The sequence below is a fragment of the Lepisosteus oculatus genome, chromosome 20, assembly GCF_040954835.1.
Source record: "Lepisosteus oculatus isolate fLepOcu1 chromosome 20, fLepOcu1.hap2, whole genome shotgun sequence".
Lineage (NCBI taxonomy): Eukaryota > Metazoa > Chordata > Actinopteri > Semionotiformes > Lepisosteidae > Lepisosteus > Lepisosteus oculatus.
In genome coordinates, this window is record NC_090715.1 from 6,808,049 (window position 1) to 6,825,504 (window position 17,456).

Sequence of the window (17,456 nt, forward strand, 5' to 3'; positions counted from 1 at the left end):
GTAATTTCTGTGTACTATTTATTGTCAAACTCATCAGAAACAATACTTGACATAAATAAAATGAAAATACAAATCATTCAACTTCACTGTGAAGTCATTTTTACATTTTTCTCTTCAATGCATTTTTTTTTCTGGTATAGGAAATACAGAATCCAGTAACTGAGTACAGTAGTACATTTTTCATGTGCAGTTCTGTATGAAATTGTTCTAAAGGACTGAAGGGTGAAGAAGATAAAAGTTACAGAATGTAATATTTGAAAGTTTATTATTAAAAAGACAGGTAATTGTATATTAAAGCAATATGGAGGTAAAGACGTTGTAGATGAGCCATGTCAATCATGTCAGTGTGGATGGCACTGAATTAAGAGTTTAAAAGAAAGGGCACCTGCAACATAACCTGGACAAGCACTCGATACGTTCTTAACCATAAACCGAAATCATTTTTGGGATGTGATCCTCTCTGATTCCCTGTTGTTCCCTGATTTCCTGTTGTTATTTTCAGGCTACATGAAGTCAAAATGTGTAGAAATGACATAGAAATGATTGTCACCTCCATTCTGTAGAGCCATGCCATATTTTGTTTAGTTGAATATATTATTAAAGGAAATCACATTTTGGAAAAATGAACCTAACTCTGCAGTTACATAGAGCAACATCTGCAAACCACTGAAGCAACACTGACATTTCAATAGAACAATTTTCTAGGCTGCTGGAGGATCTAATAGCTGGTAGAGAAAACTCTAAATACAATTAATTAACACTCCATGTAGTATAGATACAACTGTGAAAATGTTGGTTAAAACAAACAGAGAAGTTAGAAATTTGTTATGATAACTGAGAGTAGAATGTTTACTTTTCATCATTGTGTCAATGTAGATAAGCTCTATATGTGCGCTTATCAAACACCTGTGCTTAAAGCAGGCAATCAAGACAAATACCTAATACCACGATGATTTAGTTTAGTCCATAGGCTTAGTCTCAACACCTCCACACATTTTCTTTCTCAATAAGGACAGAATTAAATAGGAATTAAAATTCTCTCCTTTTTGTCACAAAAGAACCAAAAAATGTTATTACAGAGTGGAGACCTTCAGACTAGTCCATTGGTAATCACAATCTGGGAACATTAAAGGACCATTTTTATTGCCATATGAAGACCTCTAAAATTATGTACTTATTTTCTTACATTAAGGCATTTCTGGGCATTAAAGTGGAATGGTAGTCAGCACTGCCATTTCACAACCCCTGGGTGCTGGGTTTCATTCTGGCCTGGGTTGTCTTCTTGTGCGGAGATTGAATGTTGTGCCCATGCTGTCCAGTATGTTGAATTTAATGTTTCCTGGGTTCTCCAGTTAAAGGTCCAAAGGCATGCTCTCCAGGATAATTGTCATTTCTAAATTGTCCCACTGTACGTGTGTGTGTATACCCTGGCATAGACTAGAAAGCTTTAAAAAGTCAAATGTGCTATGAAACTCTTTGAATGAGGAGTAAAATTAAGAGCCTGCTCTTCTCTGCCTTTTCTGTGAGTGCACCTCTTCACTCACAGGACTGATAGCTGACTGCTTTTAAACAGTCAGAATGGGTTCTAGTTTCATCAAGTAAGTCTCTACTTTAAACTTTTTGGATTGGGCTTTTTTTAGATTCAAATAGAATGCAATATCAAAGACTTTGTTATGATGTTCAAAGACATCTCAATAGGATCACTGAAAGCAAATCAAGCATGGGGGATGAAATGGACAAATCAACGACTGTACTGAAATACAGCTCACTCTTAAATGACACTCAGTTCCTGAAAATCCTTATATCTCTTAGAACTACTTTTTTACCTCTTTTATAAGTTTATAGAATTGTATTTTAAAACGTTATATATTAGAATATATTAGAAATCATTTAAATGCAGTACTAATCCTCTGTTAAAAAACAAATATCAGGTTTGCTGTTTTCATAATAAAATGTGGTCATCTATAGCATGATTATGGCATATGACATGTCTAAAATAAAATACAAAATAGAGGAAGCTAATAAAATGCCTAATATTTTATGTAAAAACTCCCACTGCAGACAATAATGCTATATACTAACATTTAATTCAAATAGAGTATACCTGAAAGGAGTTAAGTGCTTTCCATTAGATGATATTTTTTAATTCTCTGTTTTTCGTATTAGGATGTAACGTCCTAGAAATTGACACACTTTAAAAGGAACTTTCGAAATGTATGTACAGTACATTTTTATGTATCTATGTATTTGCAAAACATTACAGGAGCAATACCAGCATGTACCCTGATCTGTTCAGATTTCAGAAGCTAAGCAAGGTTGAGTCTAAAACTGTGATGCAATTGACCTGAGATCAGATTTCTATAGAAAACCAGGTTGCTGTTGAAAGTCATGCTGGTGATCAGTAGGTGGCACTCTTTCCTCTGAACCAGAAATTCCAGATGGTTTTATGTGGTGATAAGGACCTTAAACTGAGATCCTGAGTACATAGTTATTCAAGATCCCATGACACTGTTCAGTAGAGAAGAGGTATTACCATGGGCTTTCAAAACTCCTGCCTATTTAAAATTGTCCATCTGAATTTCTTACTGCTCAACCTGATCTGCTGTCTACATGCTGCTGGTCATAATGACTACCACGAGTTACCCATGTGTATGCTGCATTTCAGTGGTAGATGAAGTGGGACCCCTCCTACAGTAGATGTGAAGTGCTTTGCGATGAAAAGCTCTATACAAATGTCAACAGTTATTAATGGACACTGGGAGAAGTTGGGTGTTATGAGTGGATAGGTGCATCCATGACATCTCAGAAATAAAAGACACATTCAAAATCTTCTATCAAGAATACTGGATTATTAATGAAGCTATGTCTATGACTAGTCTGTGCAGTCTTATAAAAAAAACAGTTACTCATTAGAGCATGATTTAACAACCTACCAGGTTTAAAATAGTTAAATATTCAATCAACAATTTACCAAAAATAGAAGGAAAAACAGAATGTTATATTCCCTAATCTACATTTAATAAACGTACAAAGACAGGTAAGTTAGGATATTTTTTATTCAAAACAAAACACCGCACTTAAAAAAAATATTTCCATAATGTCTAATGGGCTGCTTTTAATGTAGTTCAAGCAAGTATCCGAAGGAAGTGACTTCGACATATAGATTAATAATGGCAGTAGCCTTATTTACATTATCATTACACATGGCTATTAAGTTCTTCATTAAATTATCCAACACAAAAATCATCAATTAAAAGCCAAGCAACGACATGAGACAAAACGTTTTCTTTCCTTTTAGAGAAGAAAATTATAAACCCATACAAATAAATTAAAATGATTACAATTCCACTGCCATTGATTTCAAAATGATGCTTTCAAATTCGAAAGCCAGTCTGATCAATCGGGTTTTGCGAACAGTGCAGTTTGTGGTTCTGGCTGGAGATTAGGCTGGTTCAGCACATGAGAATTCATTCATGTGAGTGAAAAAAAAAGAAATAAATAGGCAGAGGTATTGATCTCCTTGAGAGATTTCTCCTTTTTTAAAAGTCAATAGACATTGATCGCTGTACTGCATCATTATTTCTGCTGCCTCGCACATAGATTTCACAGGGAATCTCTTCCATCACCCTGTCTTCTATGACTTGTTCAGCACAGTCGTGAGTCTGTTTGTAGCCATAGCAGCTTTTCTTGAAGGTGCTGTTGAAGGTCTTCATGGGTTGGGGTTGGGAGAAGTCATTGCGGTAAGGGAGCTCCATGGAGCTGAGATTGGTACGACTCTGCTTGATGCTGGAGGGCTGGGATCCACAGTGGTGATCGTGGATGCATCGCGAGGCAGTGGAAGACCTCCTCATCTTGTGGTAGTTCTCGAGCTCCTCAGACAGATCGGCCAGATCAGAAGAGATCTCTTTGTCCCTCAGGGAAAAGAGTTCGTAATGAGGTGGGTCGAACACCTCTTGGAATCCCGCCTTGTTGAACATCGGCTTCCGAGCGACCACCTTCTTGCGAGGCTGCTTCAGCTGAACCAAGATGGAAACGATCAGCAGCACCAGGACAATACCAGATGACACACCGATGATGGTGCCGTGTGTTTTTGTGATCTGGTGAAACAGGCTGCTGGACTTTTTCTCTAGAAAAAAACCATCAAGGAAGAAAACAAGAAATTCATACAATGCATGACCAATTCGAATCATGATGTTATTATGAACGAAATGGGGGTTGCCAAAAGCAATGCTTCAACAAATGGCTTCCTCATTGGGAAATAAATAAAATAAATAAATAGAATATGTCTCTGACCGGCTTGACTAAAATTGTATCTGTGATCCAAAGAGACTGTGTATTATAACTCACATGATCTTAATGGCTGTTTTGGAATGCTAATACTAGAGTGTTTTACAGCAGCCACTGCTGTCACATTGTGTTTTGGGAGTGTATAACAGTTTTACTAGAAAACTAACCCTTGCAGTAGTTTTCATCCCAGGGATAAACACAGTTTTGAATTCCATTGCAAACTAGAGAATTATTGATGCACATGTTGCTGTGGCAGAAAAACATATTGCTGGAACAAGGAGCTGAAAGAGAGCACAAAGACATAAAAATTAGCACTGGCTCAAAAGCGTTTTTTGGCACATCATTTTTTTTCACACAGCCAGCAGACATTCACAGTCGATTTATAAAAAGGTAAATAATACCACAATTGAGCGGAGTGCAGTGCAGTGAGTCGGCAGCAACATTCTGGTAAGCTGCAAACTAGGATACATGGATGACAAGGTTCAAAGGTTGTCAAACAACCTTCTTAGAATTAAGGTCATGAGACTGGATAGGGGAAGGTAATTGAATGTGGCTGAAGTCAGGAAATAAAATTAATCTTAGAAGTCTGAACTAAGGCCTCAACAGACATTTTCATGCATCACAAAATTCCTTATAAGTGGAACATCTAACCTACATGCTACCCATCAGATCCTAACTACACATGGCTGAGCAGGACATCAGTCAGTCATGTAGATTGTATTAAGGTGCAGACTGACAACACGTCCTGCACTGAAGTCCTAAACTGTTCTGACAGTTGAATGAAGGCTCACAATGTAGCTTCTGAGCCTGCTTAACAGCAGGCTACGACATGTTGATTGCAGCTCCTAGATTTTACACTCTTTCCAGACACATATTGAACTTTATTAATCTTTAGAACATTTGGAAGTATCTCATTGTCTTTTTGGCTGCATGGAAATGATTTCTAATGGGTATTTTAAGATTACGTATTTCACACATGTCTAATATAGTGAATTGTAAAAAAAAGAAAACTATGTTATATTATTTTAGGGAGAAAGAACAGCAAAAATGACCAGAAAGGCAAAAACAGACAGAAATGTCCAAGAAAAGCAAAGAAAGTGCAAGCATTATTTATCTTGTAATAATTGAAGGATGAATGTGGAAATTCATAATAATAATAACCCATAAATCAGAAAGGTAAAAAATCAATACACACAATATCTTCCAACATATAAAGTAGATTGATCTATTCTTTAGGCCTTAACATGGTTAAAGTGACAATGGATAAGACAGAACAGATTATTTTTTCACTGTGTAAAGGCAGGTTTTCAATATCACATATGAAGACAAAACAGTCTGGAGATTTTAACTAAAGAAATTACCACAGCAGACGCCAACCTTTTCAAGGCAACACTAAACCATTATTTTGTGAGCAAAGACTGACCGTGAATACTTTGCAGTTTAAAGATGCCCTGTCTGAAGATGTTATTATCAAGGGATTTAAGGCAAACAAGGATAAGGATTGTGGATAGGCAGGTACTTCAAATTAAGCAATGGGAAGACAGCAGTGCAGCAGGAGGCCCTGTTCTCTGAGTGTAAGAATGGCCTTCATTTTACCATGTAGTCTGCTTTCTTGTATCTTTATAGACTAATATGTTTTACTCATTACTCAGAATAAAGCACCATTGTGAAATAACTTTATGTATTCTGTGGGTAGAAGAATACTGAAGGACAGTGATTATTTTTTCAAGTCAGCCCATTTGTGGCAATGGCTATGTATTTTTGGGATTGCTCTGTACCTGGTTCCTTGAAAATACTATATAATGTTGTACAATGTTGTCTCACATCATTGTTGTTTCTATTACATCTTTATGACAGTTGTTAATATTCCTTTCCTTTCATACTGCAGTTCTTTGAGCCAGTGGAATACTTCAAGACCACACGTTTTATTATGTATTCTGTAACAAGGTATTTAAACCAAACACCACAGATTAAATGTCTGTGAGTAGAGATTATACAAAAACTGTTATCTTATACCTTGAAGAAGTCTAATTATGCATACAGTATAAATATATTGTAACACTTTGGGGTTCACGTGGGCGCCCTCGCCGCTGCTGCATCAGGTCGGCCCCCCACCGTTGAGGACCCGGGCCTCCAACGTCACTCAACAGGGACCCAGCCTCTTGAGCCAAAAGGAAATCTCCCAGCAGCCCAGCGGCTGCAGTCCCTGCTATTCACAGGGAAGGGCGGTGAGGTCACCGCTCTGGTAAGCCAGCTCTCGCAAGCAATGGAGGCCGTATGCGTTACACTATATTAAATTGGTTTACCATATAAAACCCTTTAGTAGGTGGTTTGTGCTATAGGTGGACTATTCCCAAATAACCTACAATGAGCCAGAAGGAAGGAGAAAGTTTTTTTATTTAATTTAACCTCTCCTTTAAGTCAAATGATTCATGTTAAGTTCTTGTAATGATATATTTAAATTGATTCTGAGTATTACTGGGAGCCTTTAGAATCAGTCGCTTATATTTCTACCTGTATATACTGTATTTCATCAGTAATATTCCTATTAAATGTTACGTGGGGTACCAGGAGACCTAAAATTAGTTTCCTGTCTTCAACAAGTAACTCTACAGCTTTCATTAGAAACCCCATGTTATTAGGAAAAAGGTATTATTCACCAACACCCATAATGAGCACTTGTTATCATTTTACTTGGTAATTCAACTCAGGGAGAGAAATAATTGGCTTTTCAATGCCAGGCGCATGTAAGCAACTGCTGTAATTAACTTTTTATTTTCTAATGAGAAGTGGATGGTAGCATAACATCAGGGATTCCAAGTCCAATGAAATAAAAATAAATCCAAACAAAACAAGGAAAAAAATTAATATATTGCCTTGTCTTCTAGGCCTTTTGTTATGCGGCAGTATTAACCTGTATATAAATACACCATGAGGGTGTCCTTGGCAGCTTGCAGAGCTACAAATTAACATTTTAATCATAAATCCTAAAATTACATTACAAATCCCATAAAGGTATTGACTCAACCAACGAAACAGAATGAAGTATGAAGGATAAACAACACATCATCATATTTCAGTCTGAAAGAAAAGAAGAAGGAGGCTACAGATTCCAATATTTGTAATTTACAGCCAGTACGCTGAATTCCAATTGCTATTTTTTTATTTTATTGGGTTCAGCTCTCCCCAGTGTATGCAACCCAGTTCCCAAAGATATGCAGCATGTGATTTAGATTTCAATCTTAGGAGCTATTTCAAATAAAACTGTCCTACTTTCTTCAATACTGCATAGGAAAAGCATGTATTAACGATAGTGCACATCTGTTTACATTGAACCTTCGTGGTTTCACCCATCTTTACGTCATCAATCTTAACTGAACATTGTTCATTTTTCTCACCAAATGAATCGGTAGTGTAGACGTTTCTAGAAAAAACGGGTGTTGTGCTGTCAAAGACAAAAAGGATGGAAAGCACGGAAGACGGCCGCTGCTTACGGTCGATGAAGGAAGTGAAGAGCATTCGGAAGCGGCTGAGGCGACTGGTCTCATCGGCCCACATGCGCACCACCCCGACCCCCGTCTCCAGCATGATGTCGTTGGCAACCGTGCTGCAGAACTTGGCCTTCAGGTTTTCTATGGCACTGCTTCCATCGTAAACAGCCACAAAATTCTTCTTGCACTCGTTGGAGTTCTCCATTTGGTAATCAAGAAACCTCAGGTAAATCTGTGAAGGTTATGACATGACTTCAAATGGCTGCTCTGGAATGACACACTGCCATCGCGTCAGATTCAAGTCAAGAACTCTACTGCTAACTGTGGCATTTAAAACAGGCTACTTGATAATTATATTTTTAGTGTACAAACACAAGTATATAAGTCTGAAAGGGTGGTATGAAACCAAAGCAGTTTCATCATTTAGATGGAACTGAAATCCCTGAGCACTGCACAATTGCGAGATTCAGAACATCAGGACAGCACAGACTGTTTGGAGAGAACCCTTTGCCAAAAGAATTCTTTTAAAAAACACACAATGGAAGAAGAAAGAAAATAAAGCACAGTACTTAATTTGAGACTACAGTGTCCCTTATTTGATTGATTAAGGTTGGCTATCATTTCACTTCTGTCTTTAGTAAATATTTAATAGGAAAGTAAATCTAAATAGGTTCCTACAATTGCTTACTTATTGTAACAATTCAACATTCATTGGAAATGTATTTCTCTTCCCCTGCTGAACTGGTGAGTTACAAATCTAAACATTCCTGTTGTGTCGGTAGCCAAAGCTTTCTCGTTAAAACAACCTCAAGATATACAGAAGTAAATGTTTAATGCTATTTAAGAAATTAAGTTTCCTCTGAGACAAAACCATTCAAAAGAAAAAATCAAGCTACGATAACATCTTCATATGTCCCTTAGATAGGATTACTGAAATCCCACACTGAGCCTGCTACTACATTTCAAATGCATTTTGCAGTAACACACAAAAATATCTCTTTGGTGAAGACCGAGTGTACTCTTTATAACCTTTGGCTCCATACACACCTTTGATTTGGGGGGGGCTCGTACTGTCCAAATGCAGTCGACAGCTTGGCCTGGCTTTATTTTCTCATCCTGCTCAACTTGACTGGAGCGAATGAGTCCATCAGCGCCAGTGAGCTCGAACTGGCAATCTGGAGAAACAGACAGCCTGTAGCCAGTGCCAGAACAAAGAATGGCTTAAAGTTTAATGACAGAAAGTACTAAAATATTGAAGACCCAACCTGGAATTGGATTTAAGATTCCTCCCACATAATGGAAATCTGGATCTACAGTGAAAGAAGGAGAGAAAAAGTTAATTTAGAAAAAAGAAATAAACACAAAGCAAAGCCATTGTGATTTTTGCTTTAGTAGCACAAGTACAGTAGATAGGGTATCCTGATCTTGAACAGGGTTTGCATATTCAGTACTGTGAAAAAACAAAAACATGAAGGCCATCAAACATGCATGCTGGCAGTTTAAATAAAATACATTATATTTTATATAAATGCAAGATCAGAATGACAAAAATCAATCCATATAAGTGTCTCTTAAGGTCTATGCATCTATGTATTTTGTGTATCTCATCTTAAAAAGTCTTATGTCATTGGCACAATACTTAAAGACACACTGGATAAAACTGATTTAAAAAATCTGAAACCATCAGAAACATCATCATTAAGAAAAAGTAAACCAAACTATATTTCAAGGAGAATTTCTTTCACAGTAATTTCAGAAAATCTTCAATAATATTGGTATTAAAAGTACGCTAAGATCCATTGGTGCTTACTTCCGTTAAGGTATTCGCATTGCTGCAGACTGTGACACCACCGGTCTCAAAGCCTTACAGCTGAGGTAAAAATATTACACTGCTCAAAACAAGGAAAATGGTGAAGACTCCAGCCCTGAAGATGACCGTGTACCTGGTATAAATGCATATTTGATCCGAAAGCCCAGGCCTTCCAACTCTTCGTCGGTAGTGAATTTTATCCACATGAACCTGCCCGTTGACGTAATCACATCAGGACTTTTGGAGCCACAGTATCGGTCAATGAGGGGAGAGAAACCAAAAGGACCATCCCGAACTTCCAGATGGTCAAAGCGGCACTCAAAAGAAGGCTCAATATAATAGGGTTCATCAAAGGTCAACTCGATTCTTTGACGTGGATCAGCTGCCCAACGGAACAAAAAACAAAACAAAACAACGATATAAAAATTGGTGTCACACCTTAGTAACCTTCTATCTTAAAATCCAAAGGACTTGGAGTACCGCTGAGCTTGTTTCTGGACATGCATACAACGATATCCTTCATAGTTGGATTCTTGTAAAATTTAAATGATTTTAATTAAATTGAATCCAAATGTGTCAATCCATCTTACTCTATATTATACTTACAGTTCTCAGTCTTTTTATTGATGCAACATTTTAATTTTTTTTCTCCTCCACAGAGTTTAAATAGCATGAGGTAGGTTGAGGCGACAATGACATATTAGTACCAGATATTATAAGCAGCAAGATCTATTAGTCATTATAAATACAGCTTCTTCAAAATCAAAGAAAATGTAGAAAGAAAGACAATATCATGGCGTTCTCTTTCTTCAAACAAATGGATTACATGGATTTAGGAAAATGCCTCACAAGCATCAAGCCCAGAGAATATTTTAACGAGAGGCCAAGACAGAAGCAAAGGTCAAATCTGGCCTTCAGCTTTGAACTTCGAAAAGCTTTCAGCTGTTTCCTTTCTACAGAACTGGTGAAAGAAAAAAAAAACTATCCTTTCCTTAACATTACTGTCCTAAGTAATTAAGTTGTGAAAATCATTGCAAAGCAAATTCATAAAAATTGGAAAAGTGTTTTCTTGGCAAGAGGGTTGATTAGTTTATTCAAATGGCTCACTAACATTACAAAAATAAAAAGATGAAAGCAAGAGTCTTGATGAAGTTATACTTTTTTGCTTCTGCAGGGGAAAATAAATGTAGTCTTTTCCCTGCTATACCTGAGGTAAACATGCTGAAGACAGTATGGCCTGACAGAAACATCTGCAGATCTGCTACAACCGGACAGCATTATAAACTACAAAACAAAGAGAATGATTGCCATGTTCTATCATCAATGCTGTCGTTGCATGTCAGACTTTTCTCAGTTTTACATATGATAGTTCTCATCTGAACTGACAACTATTGAGTGAGGAGAATTCTCAAAGATGTATGATCCGCCTTTAATAGAATAACCCATGGATCACACTGCATGAGACAACCTAAGACCCTTTATATTAAAATCATCTTATTTATTGAATTAATCTTATTTACAGTATAGTGAATGATGAATCATGCGAATGGCACTGAGGCTAGTATTATGTTACTGTTGTCCCTTCCTGTGGCAAATCTATTAAGTGTTGAAATAAATATTTGAAATGCTGCATTTGCATTTCTATATAGCTTGTGTTACATGTGGTGCTCTTGATAGTATGCCTAACAAAGTAAGGGTTAGAGAAAGCATTAAACATCTTTATGTTAAAAACTAGGTCTTCCTGGACACTTGTGAAACAAATTTAGGACTTAAAAAAGTTAAAGATTCTAAGCCTGCCTTATTTAATTTGGCAGAACAATAGCTATCTGACGTACCTTCCAAAATGTAAACACATTCCTTGTTCGGTGGGTAGGTGCTAGGGTAGTTAGGAGAGGTAAAGAATCCTCCATTGTGATTTCGAATCCATAGTCCACACTGAGCTGAAGTCTTAGGCTTTGCACCGACATTTTGGACCTCTGAAGAAGTCAGAATAAAAAAATACTTGAATGCATAAATATATTATATATATGCAAATAACATGGTAAATATAAGCTTGGAATAATGTTTCTTCACATATCACATACTGTGCTTATTCAATACATTTTCCTTTAGAATAAAAGCTGTGTACATGCCATAAGCCTTAAAGACAAGCAATGAAAATATTGCCTATGTGAGATTCTGAAAACATATTCACCATTAGACACATACTGTACTGTATTAATGTAACAAGTTTCTACACCAGCAAAAAGAGGGAAAAAAAACCTTGCTAAAAAGTATTTGTATAGATGTTTCATGGCTGTAAATGATTTTTAAATTGTCTGTACATGCTTGCAGACAGAAATACTGTAATCTCATATTGTCTGATATGCACAAGCACTGGATTCTACAGTGATTTATTCAGGCACCCTTCTGAAACACCATCTCCCTCCAAAATGTGCAAAATAAATGCAGTACCAAATAAATTCTAACAAAGCAAGTAATGTTAATAACAAAATGAAAACTACCTTTTGTTTTCTGTGCCAAAGCAAATCCTTCTTCAATCAGAACGAGTAGAACCAAGGCTGTCACAAATGATAAGAAAAAGATTTACATATTTTACCTTCACAAATTTAGTTCGCTGTTGTTAAACACTTGGAATGTACTCATCTGAAAAAAAAAAATCACTAGTCCTACTACAGAAGATTCCACAGTGTTACAGGAAAACATTCTCCTGAATAGCAATGGCCACTTTCTGTATGTACAAAGTTTAAAAGATATGGCGATTGTCCGTTCTATAACATATTAATGAAAAATCACCATAAGGTAGTAAGGTAAAATCTGTATTCAAACTCATAATCTAAAATACTTACTGTCTTTTAAAAACATTTCAGCTAATACAAACAATTCCATATTTTGAAATTGTGTACTAAAGTATATAAACTGTGTAATTTTCCAGCTGCTTTTCCTTTATTTATCACGAGAACAGCATACTCACTCCGGAAAAAAAGGTGGAACCTCTACCAAAATAAACACTTTGAATCTTCTAAGGACTTCAACATGGAAAACTGGACTTTTTCCCTTATAAAATATGATTTCAATTAAATGTCTTACAATGAAAAGCTTAATAAAGGGGCAAACAAATTTACCTTGGCGTTCTATGTTTGAACCAAAGTAAAATGAAATGAAGCACCATTAAATACTGGTAGATAAGGATGGAGAGATATGCTAGCATCATTCAGATCACGGCAAATCATAGTAAAGTCAATTGTACAGAACCAGCGGTAAAATGGAGAACACTGCGATTTTGCTACAGTAAACCCTCATAAGGGTTTGTATGTAAATCCGAAGGCATTCACTGACTGTGACAAATAATGAACACATTTTGGTCATTTCTGAAATTCCCCCTTTCAGGTAACATTGCTAACCTTTTGAGAACCTGATAATTATATATACTTTTAGTACTAGTAATATTCGCAATACGTTACAAAGCTGTAATATCTTGTGCGACAAAAGCATTCAACTGAATGAAAAAAGGCAAAATTCATTTTTATGTTCGCGACAACAGATAACTCTGAAAAAAATGTTTCTATGTTAATTTAATCTTCAATTGGAAAAATATAGAACGCAAACGTTTTAAGAAATGTTTCTAGACCTGCAAAGAGAAGAACTATGCGATATATTTTCAATTGGCTACTTCAATTTCGGCTTCACGCGTTCGAAGTGTAATAACGGGACACGTCGGGCGGCAGGTGGCAGCACAATCTGAATTTGAAAACTGAACATCCTCAGCCTTTTAACAAGGAAAATATGCTGAAGGAATGAAACTGCTCTTGGATTTTACCGGTTATCAAGGACCAGCTATGCATCTAATCCATTGACTTGATAAAGATGACACTGGAACAGATGAGATTTCTTGTAGGCTTGTAGTAGCCCAATTACAACCGGGCAGGAGAAATACAGCATCACTATTAACACCATGCTAACTCTAACTTCAATTTTTAACACTGTTTTTATCCCATAACCTGACTCATCCAAAAGGGCTTTATATAGACAGTATTGTTTACATCACTCAACTCAAAACTGAGTGAGATTACGTGAATATGACAAAACGCAAATACTCCACCAAACATTATGGAAGGAAATGAGCATGAGATTTGAATATGCAACTGTTCTACAGAAAAGAAATATCAGAATTTACCTTCATTCAGATATTGTAAGAAATACGTGAAGGAATGTTAGAATATGGAATAACTATGGTAGTTGGGTAGTCAATAACTACCAAACGAGCTATAACCTTCCTTACGTTATGAGGGAAAATTATGTTGCAAAAAGGTTCTGAGGGGGTGTCTCTCTGCAGATGTACTACGATCTCTGCAGCCGTTATGCATCAATATTGTATCCACTACACTTAGGAGACAGTTTAAGATAGAATTATGATTTTAGATAATAATTTAAGGGTACAATTAACAACTACTGTATATTAGAATGAGCACGATTGACAGTATGCACTGAAAATAATTAATCTTATACTTGTCTAAAAGCATGAGATATGTACATACGCTGTCACTACACTAGTAATACCATTATGTACAGGTGTTGATTAAGCCCCTGTTAACTTTATTAATAAAAGTAGAATATCTTTTTAAAATACAAAAATACCTATAGAGACATTACAGTTTTGGTTTTCGTATTAGGAAACATCTAACGTTTCTAAGGAAAGTAGCACAACATATTGTATTTTCTTTGAGTTAGAAAAAACTTAAAAATTATAGGGTTCATCATCTTCTTTCCGAGCTTCTAAAACAAGAAACGTCTTTAATTAAAAAGGATTAAAAACGTTATTTGCACAATTCATACAGTAAGTATATCTTCATATTTTTCACAAAAATGTACTGATTGCTGAAAATCGACATATTAAAGACATTATATTAAGTATCATTATGTCATAGACGAAATTTCCTGGTATTTGGGGACACCAAACTCATTTTCTTCTCTGTGGTCTCATGTTCATGTAATAAATCATTCGGTTGCAATATGCAACAATATATCAGCTTGAAGAACTGCATCAGCACTATTGTCAAAGAACGCATTTCTTTCAAAACTATTACTAATAGTGTCATTGTGTTCAAACACCCATCAGAATTCATACCTAACACAAGCCTAAAAAGAGAAAACCCGCGACTGTGAATAATAATACCATTAAAAAAGCTAGATGAACAGAGTTTAAGTGTTTTTTGTAGAAAGCCAACTAGCAAAACACTGTAATCCGCAGATTTAGTGCAGTCAATTGATCTCTTTTGGATCAATGTCATGATTTACACAGGCCCACATTAGCAACCTTTCCTGAAAAAATAATTGCAGAATCCCAACTGTACTCCTTCACTCTGGAGGTTATTCATAAAAATGTTTATAGGGGCGGTGTGATAGTACTACTATCAGATAGTCCTTGCAAATGAAGAATGGTATACTATAAAATAGTTTTTATACCACCTTCCCTTTCCTTGTAATGCAACCACCCGCAACGTATTTAAAATGATGAAAGATCTTTAAGCAAAAATACATAAAAATAGAAAAACATTGATCCCAACACCCACACCGTACAGTACTTGAAAAATAACTTAACATGAACGTAAAAAATGAATAGAAATAGAAACCAATTTACAAAAATTTCGAAAACGTTTACTTTCATTAGAAAACAGCAATACAGTTTTAGTCGTGTTAAGTCTGGGCGACGCTTAAGTTCGACCTTATAACTACATTTCTGCCGTGGGTTAAAGGGTAATTATCGAATTGTGATTCCAAATCTGTATCCAACAGAGATTACTTAGAAGTACTGTATTTTTCTAGCGTCACCGAGTAGGGGTGTCTTTCGTTAACAAGGTAACAAATGACCTTTTCATGTTTTTCTGACAGCAGTCAAAATAGTGCTCATAGTGCTATGCTGGTCTTGTCGGTTGCACAAGCCAACACTTTTAAATTAGTGGTACAATTTTCAGTTATTTGATGACGGATTTGAATTTGTGTAAAATTAATTACAGTGTAGACGCAGGTTTCATCTTAATTCTCGTGATTTTTGACAACTGGAATTTAGTACTGTAGGTAGAAACAATAAATATATCTGACAAACAAGGGGCTCCGGGGCTGGAAGGAGTCGTAAGATGGGGATTCCTTTTCCAGATGTGACACTACAAATCGGGAGCTGTCACTTCAGCACCTTCTATGAATAGCGGCAGGTTTTAAGAAGTGTGAATAATTTACACTTTTTACTTTGCCTTTTGAATCATCTGGAAACAAATAGTTTTGCATGTTATAGGATATATTCGTTCGTAAAACAATACAACCACATAAACCAAAATGTATTCAGGAGATTAAATACTGAAACGGGCTACGAAACGACCGCTTCTACCTGGAAATATTGAATAATTTGATATTGAATAATTTAGTCTTTTGAAAGTCATGAAATTCTTTAATTAAAAAACTGTATAGTTGAAATTCGAAATGCCACCTTGTGTCTGTCCTGAAGATGGCGATGTTATTCTGAGTTTGAAGAACAAAAAGCGGTTTCTAAGTGCAGACTAACTTAACCATTTAGTAATTAAAATTATACTTTCAGTTAAATACTATCTTCATCAATTAGTGTAATTCATGTTTTGTTTTATTAAAACAATAACATTTTGATTTATATTAAACTATACAACACACAAACAGGCAAAAATGAGTATTTTATCGTACTATTATATACGAGGCGCCTGGTCGTCAATAAACCCTTTGTATTCAACAGAGAACAGAGCCATTGAAATTCTCTGTTCTTTCACCAAACTTACCTCCGTGCATTTCCCCTCTTTGATTAATTCTGTATGTTCTTTTTCTTTAGTTTTCGGAGTAGCCTTGCTTTTCCATTTTGTGAAACCAAAGCGTAGAGTCACTCGTACACAATCCAAACTTCTTCAATCGCTTTAATCCCATCGCCCCATGCAAGGAGACTAATAGGAATTCCCTCCGGAAACCACCCCAAGAGCTTCAACACCCTCCCAAAATGCGTGGTGCCCAGTCCTTAATCCCATTAAGATAGGTATTGGATATTTCCAAAGGCATTCAATACTCCAGTTGAAAAGAAAGCGAAAAGTCTGTCAAAGACAGAGAGAAGACGGACAAACAATAGCGAGCGCGCTTGGTTCTTCCGGCAGAAATGAAATGTTGGAAATAAATGAAGCTCATTTAAGATCTGGGCGCTGTTTGCCTGAATGAGCAGCTTGTACGCATGCACCCCCTCACCGAGTGAACAATCCAACTGCAGGCACACTCCCCCTGTACTATGGGATTGTGCTATGAGGAAAAAAAGGCAAATAAGTAGCAGAGTCTCCACGTCAGTATGTTCTTCTGTGTGGAAGACACTGATTTTCAGTTCCTGGACTGTTTTGCATTCACACGTGTGTTGAACGTTTGAGCAGTCTGCCCAAAGCGTACTCATGTACATGTGTCCGGGAAATAATGTTTTATAACGTTGCATATGGTGTTTCATTTATCGCAGCTAAACAGATGCATAAATAGCTACTGTAGCATGGCCGTTTTTAAAAATGTAGTTTAAAGACAAAAACAGAAAAATACACTAACAAGGAAACGTCCCAATTCCATATTGATCTACGATTCTGCGGTTTGAAAGACATCACTTCTCAAACCATGCCCAGGCAAAACTGCTTAAGATGCACTGAAATATTTTTTCAATCACTATAAAAAGCTATGAACTGTGAAACACCAAATTATACAATATATAAAAAGCTTTTGTATACATTTTGGTGTACCTAACAAGATTTTGATATCTCAAGGTACATTGTATAGTAAATTGTACAACATGTACAATGTATATTATATCCAAAAATGCTTCATAA

At 36.2% G+C, this 17,456-nt stretch overlaps 1 protein-coding gene across 1 annotated transcript; it reads right to left on the reverse strand.

Moving 5' to 3' along the window:
* Nucleotides 1–3,040: 3,040 nt before the first annotated feature.
* LOC102698986 (neuropilin and tolloid-like protein 2) lies at nucleotides 3,041–16,957 on the reverse strand. The gene is made up of 9 exons (XM_015368362.2): nucleotides 16,392–16,957; nucleotides 12,093–12,149; nucleotides 11,424–11,564; nucleotides 9,722–9,970; nucleotides 9,044–9,088; nucleotides 8,826–8,953; nucleotides 7,782–8,010; nucleotides 4,455–4,568; nucleotides 3,041–4,126 (listed from the first exon to the last, which is right to left on the reverse strand). Exons 1-9 carry the CDS (start codon nucleotides 16,399–16,401, stop codon nucleotides 3,540–3,542), a joined length of 1,560 nt encoding a protein of 519 aa, XP_015223848.1. The 5' UTR covers nucleotides 16,402–16,957; the 3' UTR covers nucleotides 3,041–3,539.
* Nucleotides 16,958–17,456: the final 499 nt, after the last annotated feature.

Bases quoted from the DNA above. Each gene is read 5' to 3' on its own strand.
- LOC102698986 (XM_015368362.2), bottom strand. The intron at 11,565-12,092 runs GTAGTTTTCATT...TGACTTCTTCAG, and splicing joins TTTGGCACAGAAAACAAAAG to AGGTCCAAAATGTCGGTGCA. The intron at 9,089-9,721 runs GTACACGGTCAT...CTTTCACTGTAG, and splicing joins CAAATATGCATTTATACCAG to ATCCAGATTTCCATTATGTG.